Raw genomic sequence first — 16,689 nt, 5'->3', positions numbered from 1 at the left:
GAGAGACGTAGACAGATATAGAGGACATGGAGATCTGCAGAGAGACGTAGACAGATATAGAGGACATGGAGATCTGCAGAGAGATATAGACAGATATAGAGGACATGGAGATCTGCAGAGAGACGTAGACAGATATAGAGGACATGGAGATCTGCAGAGAGATATAGACAGATATAGAGGACATGGAGATCTGCAGAGAGATATAGACAGATATAGAGGACATGGAGATCTGCAGAGAGATATAGACAGATATAGAGGACATGGAGATCTGCAGAGAGATATAGACAGATATAGAGGACATGGAGATCTGCAGAGAGATATAGACAGATATAGAGGACATGGAGATCTGCAGAGAGATATAGACAGATATAGAGGACATGGAGATCTGCAGAGAGATATAGACAGATATAGAGGACATGGAGATCTGCAGAGAGATATAGACAGATATAGAGGACATGGAGATCTGCAGAGAGACATAGACAGATATAGAGGACATGGAGATCTGCAGAGAGACATAGACAGATATAGAGGACATGGAGATCTGCAGAGAGATATAGACAGATGTAGAGGACATGGAGATCTGCAGAGAGACATAGACAGATATAGAGGACATGGAGATCTGCAGAGAGACATAGACAGATATAGAGGACATGGAGATCTGCAGAGAGACATAGACAGATATAGAGGACATGGAGATCTGCCGAGAGATATAGACAGATATAGAGGACATGGAGATCTGCAGAGAGATATAGACAGATATAGAGGACATGGAGATCTGCCGAGAGATATAGACAGATATAGAGGACATGGAGATCTGCAGAGAGATATAGACAGATATAGAGGACATGGAGATCTGCAGAGAGACATAGACAGATATAGAGGACATGGAGATCTGCAGAGAGATATAGACAGATATAGAGGACATGGAGATCTGCAGAGAGACATAGACAGATATAGAGGGTGGGCAAGGATGTGGCAGATGGAGCGCAACATCGGTAAATGTGAGGTCGTACACTTTGGAAAGAAAAATAAAAGATCATGTTATTATTTAAGTGGTGAAAGATTGCAGCATGCTGCTGTGCAGAAGGACTTGGGCGTGCTCGTGTATGAATTGTAAAAGATTGATTTGTAGGTGCGACAGGTTATCAAGAAGGCAAATAGAATGTTGGTCTTCGTGGGTAGGGGGATTGAATTTAAGAGCAGGGAGATTATCCCGCAACTATACAGAGTCGCACCTGAAGTTCCGCGTGCAGTTTTAGTCTCATTACTTGAGGAAAACTATATTGGGCTTGGTGGTGGTTCAAGGTTGATTCTGGAGATGAGAGGAGAGATTGGGTCGCCTGGAATTAAGAAGAATGAAGGAGAATCTTATAGAAATGTAGAAAATTATGAAAGGGACACATAAGACAGAGGCAGGAAAGTTGTTTTCACTGGTAAGTGAGACTAGAATCAGGGACGATAGCTTCAAGATTTGGGGAGTAGATTCTGGATGAAGGTGAGGAGAAACTGTTTTTCCTAGAGTCTGTGGAATTCTTTGCCCAGGGAAGCATTAGAGGCTACCTCATTATGTAATTCTAACTACAGTTAGATAGATTACTACATAGGAGGGGAATTAAGGGTTATGGCAAAAAGGCAGGCAGATGGAGCTGAGTCCAGACCAATCAGCCACGATCTTATTGAATGGTAGAGCAGGCTCAATGGGACAGATGGCCTACTCCTGTTCCTGTTTCTTATGTTGATATTTTAAGCCTGGTCAGTACAGCCCTGGATACTAATTTCACAAACCCATTCAAACCCACAACACCAAAAACATTCAAACTAACTCTAAACAAACGTGACTTCTTTATATTTGAGGTTTTTATGGTGCAGAGTTTCAACCCAAAACGTCAACAATTTCTTCCGTCTCGCTGACGCTGCTCGACTTGTTGACTCCCTCCAGCAGATTGTTCCTTGAGTTTTTTTTAAATCTGGTTTGGCCTTAGGAAGGTCGAAAGGACTTTTAAAGGCATTGTCTCATGACTGGAAAACACTAGAACCTGTTGGTAACCGGCCAGTTGGTAACTTTGCAATTAGAAAAGAAAATAGCAGGTTTTCTTAAATCATGTGCATCAAATATCGGTCACTGAGGAGGTTGATACTGGCCGTAACTGAGGCTAACTACAGTGGCAACACATCTAACTGTATAAATGGAGCAAAAACTGCAGATTCCTGACATTAAAAACAATAAAAAAAAGAATGTCCAACAAGCCAGTCAGCATCCAGATAAGGAGGGACCGTGTTAATGACCCTTCAGAACTGGGCAAGAGGCCTGAGAAAGGACCTTACTGATATCATTTCCACTTCTGTTACTTTATAAAATTAGCTTCACTTGTCATATGCACATTGAAACATCAAAATGTATCGTCGTGTCAACACAATCTGAGGATGTGCAGGGGGAAACCCGCAAGTATTGGCATGCTTCTGGAGCCAGTGTGGCACATCTCACCAACCGTAACCGGTACAACTCACTAACCATAACCGGTACGACTCACTAACCATAACCGGTACAACTCACTAACCATAACCGGTACAACTCACTAACCGTAATTGGTACGTCTTTAGAATGTGGGAAGAAACCGGACTCCCAGAGGAAACCCCACGCAATCACGTGGAGAACGTGCAAACTCCTTACAGACAGCGACGGGAATTGCATCCCAACCTTACCACTGCTGCTGTAAAGCGCTACGCTGTCGTGATACTTATAAGCACTAAAGCATGTTGAACTGGTTTTGCAATTAAGCATTTAAAAAAATTACAGAGGCTTCATCTCCATATCAGGTCAATCATTTTAGACAGAAAGATGCAAAGTTGGCAAGTAAGTTAGATGTGAGGGTTTATAACCGGTTCTTTCTGACCTACCTTTTGCATGCTGTCTCTCTAGATCTGCCAGATGCATCCACTTGCATGCTGTTGCAAATCCAGTAAAATGTGGATTTGCATCATCTGTCCTGACGTATGAAATGGACACATAATTATTCACGGACACAGTTGCCATCATAGGTTCTGGGAAAAGGTTTCTCTAAGGCAAGACGATCCACAGTGGAAGACTTTGGGAGTACATAAAGCCTGTTATCTGTAGCCTCCTTTGAATAACATCCCACACCTGTCAAAGCCGTTCACTGGCTTCCATTGTGCAAGTGTCACCCTCTGTTGAAGGGTTGCTCAAAGTGATAATTCATGATGAATCTCATCAGACAGCTCACCTTTTGTGACACTTCCTGTAATTGTATGATTATTGTTCGAGTGCCAGGTTCATTCCCCTGTGGCCATTTCAGAATGATCACAGAGGAAAGTGCACCTGCAGATTAATCACTGTTTAAATCTGTGACTGTCCCTCCTTCCTCCTCCATTATTTACAGAGCTCAATTTCAAACCCACTTACCTGCATACATGCGAGCTGGGAGCAAGAGTTGTCCACCATTCAACACAATTACAGCTCATACATTTTCAATTCCCAGCTCAATATTCCTGTCCAATTCTCACCAGTCCAACATCTACCATAGATTTGAATATGCTTACTGACTTGGACTTTCGAAGATTCACACTTCTCTGAGAATAAATTCGCTTCAGATTCAGATTTATTTATCACATGTACATGGAAACATGGAATCATGGACGTTATGCATGGAAGCGCAACGACGACTGGAGGCATTTGAAATGTGGTGTTTAAGGAGAATGCAGAAAATTAGATGGGTGATGAAGGTCAGTAATATGGAAGTGTTGAAGAGAGTGAGGAGAGAAAAGGAGTTGCTGAAGAATGTGCAGAAAAGGAAGCTGGAATATGCCAGGCACTTGTTAAGAGGTGGTGGACTGCAGAAATTGTTATTGGAAGGGATGATAGAAGGAAAGAGGGAAAGAGGAAGGCAGCGAACCACTTGGTACGATAATGTGAGTCTATTTAAAAGAGAGAATTGGAGAAATTTGTTTCGCCAGAGGGTGGTCAATATGTCGAATTTATTACCACAGGTAACCGTGGAGGCCAGGTCTTTGCATGTATTTAAGGCAGAGCTTAATAGGTTCTTGACTGGAGGTGGCATCAAAGATTACGGGGAGAAGGCTGGGGAGTGGGGCTGAGGAAGGGAAAAAGAAATCTGCCATGATTGAATGGCAGAGCAGACTCAATGGGCCAAATGGTCTGATTCTGCTCCTATATCTTATGGTCTCTACATCCTTAGGAGTTTGCAAAGATTCTCCATGACATCTAAAACGTTGACGTATTTCTATAGATGTGCAGTGGAGTGTATATTGACTGGCTGCATCACAGCGTGGAATGAAACACCAATGATTTTGACTGGAAAATCCTACAAAAGGTAGTGGATACAGTCCAGTGCATCACGGGTAGAGCTCTCTTCACCATGGAGTCTGGGAACCTTAGGATTCACACCAGCAAGTTCAGGAACAGTTATTACCCCTCAAGCATCAGGGTCTTGAACCAAAGGGGATAACTTCACTCAACCCATCATTGAAATATTCCCACAACCTGTGGACTCACTTTCGAAGAATCTCATATTCTCAATATTTATTGTTTTTTTTATTATTTCTTTCTTTCTGTATTTGCAGTTTGTTGTCTTTTGCACACTGCTTGATCGCCCAAGTTGGTGCAATCTTTCTTTGATTCTATTATGGTTATTATTTTATGGATTTATTAAGTATGCCATCAAGAAAATAAATCTCAGGGTTGTATATGGTGACATATATGTACTTTGATAATAAATTTACTTTGAACTTTCAGCAAACTTATTTCACTTCCTTGAAATTATCTATGCTGAATTAACTTCACCAAAGCCACACGAAAGTTTGAGGCTGTTTCCTCTTTAAACTAATATCTCGTTTTATTGTGTGATGAGGAATATGTGACATTCAAAGAGATGCTCACCATTGAGAGGATGGAAGACATTTGCTTTCAACATCAACTTTCACCCACAGAGGTCTGCATTCCATGTGCCTTCTATCCAGGTTGTACTTCTACTTTGTCCCAGAATGAAAGACAAGAGAAGGCAGGCTGGCAAGACCATCTACAGTTGGGTCAGACCACAATTTTACATAGAGCACACCCTCACCCCCCCCCCCCCACATGCCAGACCTCGAATATCTATCGGTACTGGTAAATCAACAGCACAAAAGATCATTTTTAAATAATGCAACATACATCAAAGTTGCTGGTGAACGCAGCAGACCAAGCAGCATCTATAGGAAGAGGTGCAGTCGACGTTTCAGGCCGAGACCCTTGAAGGTCGGCCTGAAACGTCGACTGCACCTCTTCCTAGAGATGCTGCTTGGCCTGCTGCGTTCACCAGCAACTTTGATGTATGTTGCTTGAATTTCCAGCATCTGCAGAATTCCTGTTGTTTTTATTTTTAAATAATAGCTTTTTTTTTAGAACAGAGGATAAAATTTTTAACCAGAGGATAGTGAATCTGTGGAATTAAATGCCAGGAGGGCAAGTCTTTGGGTATATTTACAGCCGAGGTTGATAGGTTCTTGATTAGTAAGGGCATCAAAGGTTACAGAGAGAAGGCAGGATAAATCAGCAGTAGACTGCTGATTTATTAGTCTGCTAATAAATCAGCAGACTCGATGGGCTAATTCTGCTCCTGTCTTTATTGTCTTATTCAGTTACTTTCACTTCCTCCACCTAATTCCATTTGCCTATCAGTTACACACTCAGTCTACTAAGTTCTCTGATTATCTCCCCCAGCTATTCCATCTGCCCACTCCCTTACAGAACTGTGCAAGAGTCTCAGGCGCATATATAGAGCTAGGGTCCCCAAGACCTTTGCACAGTACTAATTTTGTCAACATGAAGTAGAGAGAGTTTGTAAATCTGGCAGGAGCAAGGAATGCTAGGAATAGGAAGGGGGGACTGTGGCAGGAGGGGTGTGGGACAGGTGGCAGTGAAGGAGTACCAGGAGCTGGAAGTGGCATGGGTGCAGACACACCCGCGAAGGCCATTTGATTCCAAACACCTGGTTTATTGATCATTATGGCATGACCCTCTGGTGCTTCCTGCTCCCTTCCCTCTTCCACAACAGAGATCCATATCAGTATCAGGTTTATCATCACTCATGTCATGATTTATTTGAAGCAGCATTACAATGCAATACATTAAATTACCACAGCAGTGTTTAAAAGTCTTAGGTACATATATGTAGTTAGGAGACCCCAAGACTTCTGCACTGTACTTACTATCTTTCCTACCTTATCAGATCCTAGCATCTGCAGCCCTTTGTTATCAGCTCTCCTCACTTTCCAGCCTCTGTTTAGTTCTCTACCCAGATCATCTACTCATCCAACACACATCAAAGTTGCTGGTGAACGCAGCAGGCCAGGCAGCATCTCTAGGAAGAGGTACAGTCGACATTTCGGGCCGAGACCCTTCGCCGGGACTAACTGAAAGAAGAGCTAGTAAGAGATTTGAAAGTTGGAGAGGAAGGGGGAGATCCAAAATGATAGGAGAAGACAGGAGGGGGAGAAATGGAGCCAAGAGCTGGACAGGTGATTGGCAAAAGGGATATGAGAGGATCATGGGACAGGAGGCCTAGGGAGAAAGAAAAGGGGGAGGGGGGGATAAAAACACAGAGGATGGACAAGGGGTATAGTCAGAGAGACAGAGGGAGAAAAAGAACGTGTGTATATAAATAAATAAATACCAGATGGGATACAAGAGGGAGGTGGGGCATTAGCGGAAATTTGAGAAGTCAATGTTCATGCCATCAGGTTGGAGGCTACCCAGATGGAATATAAGGTGTTGTTCCTCCAACCTGAGTGTGACTTCATCTTTACAGTAGAGGAGGCCATGTATAGATATATCAGAATGGGAATGGGACGTAGAATTAAAATGTGGACGTGGAGATCCTGCTTTCTCTGGCGGACAGAGCATAGGTGTTCAGCGAAATTGTCTCCCAGTCTGCGTTGGGTCTCACCGATATATAGAAGGCCGCACCGGGAGCACCGGACGCAGTATATCAACCCAGTCGACTCACAGGTGAAGTGTTGCCTCACCTGGAAGGACTGTCTGGGGCCCTGAATGGTGGGAGGGAGGGAGGAAGTGCAAGGGCATGTGGAGCACTTGTTCCACTTACAAGGATAAGTGCCAGGAGGGATGGGGGGGGGATGAATAGACAAGGGAGTCGCGTAGGGAGTGATCCCTGCGGAAAGCAGAGAGAGGGGGGGAGGGAAAGATGTGCCTAGTGGTGGGATCCCATTGGAGGTGGCGGAAGTTACGGAGAATTATATGTTGGACCCGGAGGCTGGTGGGTGAGGACAAGGGGTACCCTATTCCTAGTAGGGTGGCGGGAGGTTGGAGTGACAGCAGATGTGCGTGAAATGAGGGAGATAAGTGTTTGCATCTACTCAAACGCTTCTCACCTGGATCCACCCATCACCACCAGCTCCTGCCTCACCTCTTTACCCTGGCACTCCCCTTGACACGCACAGTCCTGAAGCAGTGTCTCAACCTGAAACTACATTACTTCCCTCTGCTTCCACAGATCCTGCCTGACCCACTGAGTTCATCCAGCAGCTTTGTTTTTGCACCTGATTCCACCATCTGCAGCCCGGTGTTTAGAAGTAACACGATAGTTCATAGAAGGTAAATGGACACAATGCAGCAACAAGGTTGTGTCTGTGACAAAGAATGTGAAGGTATTTGCCTCCTCCTTAATCAGCACCTACATTATTTTTACCTTTCTCATGCCAATTTTCTTTTTGAACAGACAATAGCTGTAGCAGACCTAACTCAGGCGATGAATTGCTGAGTACCTACACTATAAATATTTTTTGCTAACCAGTTCTGAATCTGGCTGGCACAGAAGAGTAGCGGCTTTGCGGCAGCAATTGTTGGGCTTTCATTCCCCACTGCTGACTGTAAGGAGTCTGCATGCTCTCTCCACAACTGCTTTGAGTTTTCTCTCACATTCCAAAGATGTATAGGTTAAAGTTACTAAGTTGTGGACATGCTATGCTTGGGCAGGAACGTGGCAACACTTGTGGGCTCACCCCAGCATATCCTCGTACTGTGTTGGTTCTTGACTCAGACAACACATTTCACTGTTTCAATGTTTTGATGCACATGTGTCAAATAAAGCTAATTTTTATCTTTTTGAAACATCTACTTCAGCTAATCCCTTCAAACTAAAACTGATTTAAAAATGAATTGAAAGTTGGGTGAAACTTGTTTATTATAACAGGTAGAAGTTTTAAAGCAAAATAAAGCCAGTGTGTACACGGTAGTGTGTGGTATACACTTAGTGGCCACTTTATTAGGTACACCTGCTTACTAATGCAAGTATTAATTAGCCTATCATGTGGCAGTAACTCAATGCATAAAAGCACGCAGGCATGGTCAAGAGGTTCAGCTGTTGCTCAGACCAAACATCAAAATGGGGAAGAAATGTGATCCAAGTGACTTTGACCATGGAATAATTGTTGGTGCCACTGAAAGTGGTTTGAGCATCTCAAACTACTGATCTCCTGGATTTTTCATGCACAAGTTTCTAGAGTTTACAAAGAATGGTGCAGAAAACAAAAAAAAACATTTAGTGAGCGGAAGTTCTGTGGGTGAAAACACCTTGTTAATGAGAGAGGTCAGAGGAGAATGGCCAGACTGGTTCAAGCTGACAGGAAGGTGACAGTAACTCAAATAACCACACATTGCAACAGTGGCGTGCAGAATATCACCTCTGAACACACAAAATATTGAACCTTGATGTGGATGAGCTGCAGCAGCAGAAGACCACAAACATAAACTCAGTGGCCACTTTGTCAGTTACAGGAGGTTCCTAACAAAATGGCCACTGAGTGCATAACGTAACTTGGATTATAACTGCATCTAAACAAGATGTCCCTAATCAAAACTGCCTGGGTGCTAGCCAGGAAAAGTCAAACCTTGCATGTAAAAGGGAAGTAAAAAGCCAGAATTTCATGGTCAGCTCACAACAGTTAAAGCATCTGCAGAGTAAATAAACATAGTCCACTGCCGAGGTGAAGCCTTCAGGAGATTTAATGATTAAAAAAAAAACAGTAAACCAGTATACTAGCAACACACATAAAAGTTGCTGGTGAACGCAGCAGGCCAGGCAGCATCTCTAGGAAGAGGTGCAGTCGACGTTTCAGGCCAAGAGTCCTGACGAAGGGTCTCGGCCTGAAACGTCGACTGTACCTCTTCCTAGAGATGCTGCCTGGCCTGCTGCGTTCACCAGCAACTTTTATGTGTGTTGCCTGAATTTCCAGCATCTGCAGAATTCCTGTTGTTTGCGTTAAAAAAACCAGTATACTAATAACCTTTTCAGCGGTATGCTTCAATAATGGAACACAAAAACAGGGGAAGCATTTCTTAAATGGTGAATCAATTTTATTTTGCATAAGTTACTATCAAAATCATTTTTTTTGTTATCAGGAATATGCTCTACATAGGTCATTTTAAATCACAAAACATGGTGATTTATGAAAATGGCAGCTACAGAAATCTGCAATGCAGTACAGATTACGTCAACCATCCCAGCAAGACTTTTAGTACATTTTAAAGCTTATGTAGAATGAAAGGCACAAATTAAACCACATTCTTGTAATAAAGCCAAAAGGCATGACTGGTTAATGCAGAACTGAAAAGAAGTGGCCACCTTATACAGGAGCTTTACTTCATTGGGATGGCAGGTAGGTGTACTTTTACAATAGAATAGAACAGAGTAAGAGAGGCTGGTAAGTTTTGAAGTGCTAAGTTATCAAAATAAATATAAATGTGAAACAGCACAGGTTAGATTGGATATTCATTACTTCACAACAACTACTCTCAACAAGAGTTTAACCTTGGTTATTTCTGCTTTATTACCTACACCACTTTGTGAGAACAAACCAAAGTGAACAATTAAATTCACTAGAAAATTTCTAAAACTACCTAATCTACTAAAAACTACCCACAGAGTATTGGACATTTCATTTAATTCTTCATTCCAACTGTCTGTCAACAGTCTGCTCCTTTTGTTATGATAACACATTCCATTCTTCAAATTGTTTTAGCATTGTACATCTAAAATAAAATTTTCTGGAATATGACAAAAATAAGGGGAATTATATATTAACAAGATTTTTAAAAAATATGACTAACCATTCATTTCAAAAATTACAGAACACTTTGTTCATTAGAAGAAACTAATTCACAGAGTGTATCATCTTGCTTTAATAATACTGATTATCTCAGTGTCTAATCAATCGTTGTACCACAGACCATTACAAAACACAAGTGATTCACCACAGCTGTACTGAAGTGACCATCAACTCGTGTGAATCCCACACCTGCAAATGTTTATTGCATTTTCTCATGGAAAAAACAATACTTCACAATTTCTCTCCCCATTTTGAAGCAATGCTGTTAATATATAATGGGACAATAATTACATGGCTTCCTCCCATTCTGAACTTTGAACTCAGCAGAAGAGCAAAAAATGCAGCTCTCCGCTTCATCTCTTATTTCTTTGAGGATACAGTTTTACTCTACATTTTAAGGAACTTTAGAGACTTATTTACTCATTGGACTGACTGTCCACCATTGATTGGCAGTAAGAAATTGAAAAGAAAGCACTACAGGCGTGAAATAAACTGACAAATGTACACTGTGCTTCAGATGTAAGTGGGAAATGCAGAAAGTTCTACAAAAGGGTATAATTTTTTCTTTCATCAGACCCTTGCCACCACCAGAGAACTTATTATTTTCAAAACAAATGGAAGCGTTATAGGTGACAGCAAGGATTCAAATAATGACCACTAAAATGTTTAAACAAACTGAGGTAACTCAGAATAAAAGTTAGATTGGTTCGTACACAGATCCTATGATTTCACTTTTGTTCCCTGAAAAGGAAAGGAACACAGTATACACTTTTTAAATTGGTCCGGCAATATTTCAGTTTTCTAGTTTCTACAAAGTGTCAACATTTTAGCCAACTCCTGCAAAAAGCCAGATAATAAAATATTGTTTTATATGCTGATTAGTACAAAGTATATAATAAAAAAATACTAACTGCTAATTCTTGAACACATGCATAATTTACAAACATCTTACAAAAGCCTAACCACTCAACAATTCCCTCCACAGAATCCCTCAAGTATGAAGCTGGAAGTAAGATGGGTCAGATTTAAAAGTGGCATTTCTGTATGTGCATTGGATATATCTGTAACTTTAGCAACCGTCTTCAGATGGGTCAATTCTAGTCTAAAGTCACTACTTCATGCAGATGAAGTTTCAGATTAAGACTTCTTTGGCATCTTTTGCCATCAGCAAGTGAACAGTGAGAGTCTTCTGGGGGTTGGTGCTCACTTCACTGCAGGAAGTGATCTGTCATTGGTTTTGGTTGGCCTTAACTTGATGTTTGCAACAGCTTCTCTGTAGAGGCAAGAGAGAGAGAGAAAAAAAGGATTAATGGATAGGCTTTTCAGAGGAACACAGCTGTGGCACCATGACAGTACAGTTTGCAAGAGCTCATGGCAGATAGGACTTAGCTTCCTGGGGACAAGAAGCTGGTTTGACCTGCTGTGTATACATTTAAAATTCCTTTCTACAGTTGGTTGTAAGATAATTAAATGTAATTCAATTGAACTGAAAACTGTCAAATCACTAAGTTTTCTCTGCGCTACACTAGTGAGAAGTACACTTTCTGATTTGGGTGCTGAGGTTTTACATTGATAATATGACTTAATTTTATTTCTCCTAAATACACTTTTACTAATCAATGTTCTTAGCTTTGCTTAGCCACTATCCTGTGAATGGGTAAGCTGTTGGATTGCAGCTCCTTGGACTTCTGGGCCGGCCGTAGTGCTGAACTGGCTGCATGGTTGTCAACTCACTTTTGGGAACTCTGCAGTTCATCTTCTGTAGGTTGTTTGCTTTCAAATTATGTGCACAATTTGTTTTTTCCTTTTTGCACACTGGATGTATAACTGTCTTTATTCTGTGGGTTTTTTGTGGATTCAAATGTTTCTTTGTTTTGTGGCTGCCTACAAGAAGATGGATCTCAAGATTGTATATGCTATATATACTTTGATAATAAATGCATTTTGAACATTACTCAGCACTGCTCCAGATTTGGCTGCATGATGTGCAGCAACTGCTAACAGCAACATGTCCTCCTGGTGCCTGACAGGACAGATGCACACTTGAGAACTTTCTACTTTAGCATCAGATCGTACTATGCAGAAAACGTCAGAAATGAACAATCAATTTGTTACGGAAGGTTTTCTTTGACAGGAAGTTCTGGTCGGCTTGAAGGCAGTTCAATTCAAATTTTTAAAATGACTACAAAACTGTTGCCCAACTTAGACTCCCTCCTGTTCTGAGATTTGTAGAAAAGAAAATCAGAATTACTAAATGAGTAACACACGCAAAATGCTGGAGGAAGTCAGCAAGTCAGGCAGCATCTATGGAGGGGAATAAAGAGTTGATAGTTTGGCCTGAGACCTTCATACCCCTCACATGACTTTGTATATCACGTTCAGGATTGTACTCTTCCCCTACGCCCCACCGCCACTTTTTTATTCTGGCTTCTTTCCCCTTTTCGTTCCCGTCCTGATCAAGGGTCTTGATCCAGAATGATGACATTTATTCATTTCCATAGATGCTGCTTGACCTATCAAGTTCCTCTAGCATTTTGTGTGTTGCTCTGGAGAGGAAGGGGTAGTTTTCCAGTTATTTAAATGACTAAATAACTAGAAAAAATATAATTCAAATGCTTAATGTTTCAACACCAACTATTTTTCTGATACATTTGTCTAGATAGGAAATTATAAACCACTAATTCCAAGAAAAATAGTTTAATGGTGATTTTCTGCGAGTCATCAGTGAGTATATGATGTCAGACTGCAAACCGCAGTTACTGCATGCAATCTCTACTCATATGCGGCACATCTGCTCTTGTCAAGCTGAAATGGTAACACAACTGTAAGTAACTTACTGGAATAAAATGCATCAGCAAGTAAATCACACGCCACAGGAGGTCAGCAGACAGAGTGTCAGCAATGGAACAGAACCAGGGTGAATCAATGCCCTGAGTCAAAGCAGCTTATGTGTGATTGGGGAACAGCAAAGCAATCCTTAAGGTAGACAAGTGGTGTTGGTGACAAGAGAAACATCAACTGATTTCTGCAACACATTAAGCCACCGAAGTGAGCAGAACCAAGGACCAACAGGAATACGTACAAAATTAAACAGGTTATTAGGTGAGAAATAGGTTAGGCAGAGCTTTATACAAGAACACAAGAAAAAGGAGCAGGAATTGGCTACTCAACCCTTCCGAGTTTGTTCCAAAATCCAATTTTGCACTTGATCTTCTATTTGGGTCCATTAACCTGCAGTTCTCTCTTGCCAATTCTTAATGACTCTGCAGCGCACACAAAATGCTGGAAGAACACAAAACACAAAATCTATGGCAAGGAATAAAGACTCGATATTTTGGGCCAAGACCTTTCAAGAGTCCTGATCAGGGTATCAGCCCAAATCACCAATTCTTTATTCCTTTCCATAGATGTTGCCCAACCTGCCGGATTCCTCCAACATTTTGTGTGTTGCTTTGGATTTCCAGCATCTGCAGAAAATCTCTTGTGTTTACGACTTTGCAGCCACTGCACTACTGAGTACATTTATGGTACTATTCTTTGTCATGGCCACGTGGATGTTGTGGACTAGCAGCATCATAAAGCCAGCTTTGCTTCCAATCCTAATGGGTGGTCTTGATAGAGTGAATGACAGGGATTTCTTTAAAGGGCAGAAAAGCCAGTAAACACCAGCCAAACCACAAAATAATAAAGCTTCTGCCAATCACTGGAGGAACAAACAGCACTGCTGGCATACTGCACAGTTACAAAGTCTGAAAGAAGACAGGATGGATTCTGAAAGGACCCCATTAAAATTCTGACAACTTTACACATGAAATAAATGGGACTGAAGGAGCTGTTCCATAGTTATTACATTTAACTTAACACATTTCGAACAACTCAACAAAATGGGCCTTCTTTTACCAGCATGAGACACAGAAACAGATGCAGTTCAGAACTGTGGAGAAGGTGAGACAGAACTTGCCCATTTGCAAAGCCACAGTGGGAAATGAGTGATTATCACCACTAGCAGACAAGGTGATGAAAGTCAGACTGGCATACTGAAATGCCAAACTTACTAATCTAGAGAGGCCTTAAATGTGGCAGTAGTTTAAATTCAGAACCTTGCAACTTCGGCATCAGAACTGTAATGAAAAAAATTCAAATTGTTTGTACCTTTTACGTGCAAAAACCATAGGGAAATCAAACTAAACCCAATAGTGACATATCAACATTTCCAAACAGTTATCATAAATAATGACAGGGATATGGGTCAATAAGCAGCAGACCAAATGGTTGGGACTACAATGGGTGCCCAGTGTCGACTGGATCAGGGAATAGGAAACTTAGCCAGTCATATGTACCATTCAGGAGTCAGCGAGAAGATTGAAGGCACATACGTAAGAGTACTTCAACACAGAAATAGGCCCTTCGGCCTGTTCTGAACATTTAACATCAGCTGCACCTGGTCCATAGCCTTCCAGACCCCTCCCATCCATGTACTTTCCAAACTTTCCTTAAAGGTTGAAATCAAACCCACATTCACCAATTCTGCTGGCTGCTTGTTCCACACGCTCACACAACCCTCTGAGTGAAGTTCCTCCTTCAGGTTCCCCTTAAATATTTCACTGTTAACCCTTAACCTACGTACAACCTCTAGTTCTAGTCTCACCCAATCGCAGTGGGGAAAAAACCTCTTTGTCTGTCAATACCCTTCATAATTTTGTATACCCCCATCAAATCTCCCCTCATTCTCCAGCACTTCAGGGAATAAATTCCTAACTTAAACATGGAGAAGCACAAGATCAGGCTCATCTCTGATGCTTCCATCATTGTCTGCCAAACAATTGAAAGGTCAAGCCATGTCTGAAAGCCACAATCTTCAGAAAGGATCAACAGAAAACTATTCTAGTCATAACACCACATATTTTGATAATGGAGAACTTATGCTCTGCTAATTTTACTGAGGAACATTTCAAGCTTGCCACAAAACTTGCAGTATAAAATGAAGCATTTGCACTTCCAGAAGAGACAGCTGACACAGTGACTGGGTAGATAGTTTGCTTAAGCTGTTCTTTTGGGCAAAAACTGAGCTCAATTCTACCCAACCTTGAATTGCTGCTTGGATCCCTTATTTCATTTTCTTGAGAAGTCAACACAGGGAATATTCAACTTATGAGTCATTGTTAGTTAAGAGTTAGTGCATCAGTAAATTGTTTTTATACAAAAAGTTAAAAGAAAAGAAACTTACTTCAATGATAGTCCTGACTGACCGAAATCCATACCCTGGAGAGAAAAAGATAAAATTATTAATGGAATGGCCACTAGATGTCACTATCGATGCTTACAATTAATTATCCTTTTACAAATGTACTGCATTAACAATTTTTATTAATAATGAATCAGAACTGACATCAACTCTGCAATGCTCAATATTGCTTTAGCCTTCATATACTGCATCCCACCAGCTAATCCACCACACTGCATTATCACATAGACAAACCAGTTTTCAAACAAAGTCCTTACAAATGGTAATCTGATGTTCAGCTTGTCATTTGTTTTGGTTTCAAGATTAATGCCGACTAGAATATCGGGAGAACTCGTGGCTCTTTAATAGTATCAAGAGGCCTTTTTAGTCCATCCGGTTAGTCTCGCAAGAGTTACCATACAGAAGTTGTTGCCTAAATACATAACAAGCAGATGACCTAAAAACTTGGATTTAGAGGTTTGAGCAGTGTATAGAGGTTGCTGTGTGTGGGATTACCATGTTGTAATTAAAGCCCTGAAGTTCAGCCTGAATCTCATGTGAATTTATTTGAAACCCAGCTATGAGCAATTTAATCTCCTGCTGGATTATGCATTACTGATTGAATAACTCTGCTGTTTAGACTGCAAGTGAAAGATCTTCTCAAGTACTGCTTGATCTCTTAAAGCAGGCTGGTGATTGAAGATGACTTTTGATATTTTAGTTCTTTTTCAAGAAAAAGCTGCAAAATATTAACATTCAGAGCATTTGATGCATTTAGTTGCCCATACTTAGTGGCCACTTTATTAGGTGCTCGTTAATGCAAATATCTAATCAGCCAATCACATGGCAGCAAATCAATGCATAATAGTCAAGAGGTTCAGAATGGAGAAGTGTGATCTAGGTGACTTTGACTGTGGAATGATTGTTGGTGCCAGATGGGGTGGTTTGAGTATCTCAAACTGCTGATTTCCTGGGATTTTCACACACAACAGTCTCTAGAGACTGAGAGAATGGTGTGAAAACAAAAAAAATCCAGTGAGTGGTGGTTCTATAGGAGAAAATGCCTTCTTTATGAAAGAGGTCAGAGAATGGCCAGACTGGTTCAAGCTGACAGGAGGGCAACAGCAACTCACACATTATGACAGTGGTGTGCAGAAAAGCATCCTTGAATGTGAAACACGTTGCACCTTGAAGTTAATGGACTACAGCAGAAGACCACAAACGTATATTCAGTGGCCACTTTATTAGGTAAAGGAAGTGGCCACTGAGTGCATGTTTGGCAATGTTTACAAACACAAGTGTGTACGTGTCAAAGCAATGGG

At 41.2% G+C, this 16,689-nt stretch overlaps 1 protein-coding gene across 5 annotated transcripts in view; it reads right to left on the bottom strand.

The window, feature by feature from the left end:
• Positions 1 to 9,369: 9,369 nt before the first annotated feature.
• The window catches only part of LOC134336380 (brain-specific angiogenesis inhibitor 1-associated protein 2-like), a 99,777-nt gene continuing 92,457 nt past the window's right edge, over positions 9,370 to 16,689 (bottom strand). For 3 of the 5 annotated variants that reach the window (XM_063030534.1, XM_063030536.1, XM_063030539.1), the window contains 2 exons: positions 15,371 to 15,405; positions 9,370 to 11,416 (listed from right to left, as the gene is read on the bottom strand). In XM_063030534.1, the coding sequence (XP_062886604.1) occupies positions 11,347 to 11,416; positions 15,371 to 15,405 (105 nt within the window). In that variant the 3' untranslated portion in view covers positions 9,370 to 11,346. Of the gene's footprint in view, positions 11,417 to 14,198; positions 14,265 to 15,370; positions 15,406 to 16,689 lie in introns of all 5 variants that reach the window. The other 2 variants (XM_063030535.1, XM_063030538.1) reach the window with 1 other exon arrangement.

The sequence above is a fragment of the Mobula hypostoma genome, chromosome 22 (genome assembly GCF_963921235.1).
Source record: "Mobula hypostoma chromosome 22, sMobHyp1.1, whole genome shotgun sequence".
NCBI classification, from domain to species: domain Eukaryota; kingdom Metazoa; phylum Chordata; class Chondrichthyes; order Myliobatiformes; family Myliobatidae; genus Mobula; species Mobula hypostoma.
Note: the sequence above shows the minus strand (reverse complement) of the source record. Positions and strands in the feature narration are given on the sequence as shown.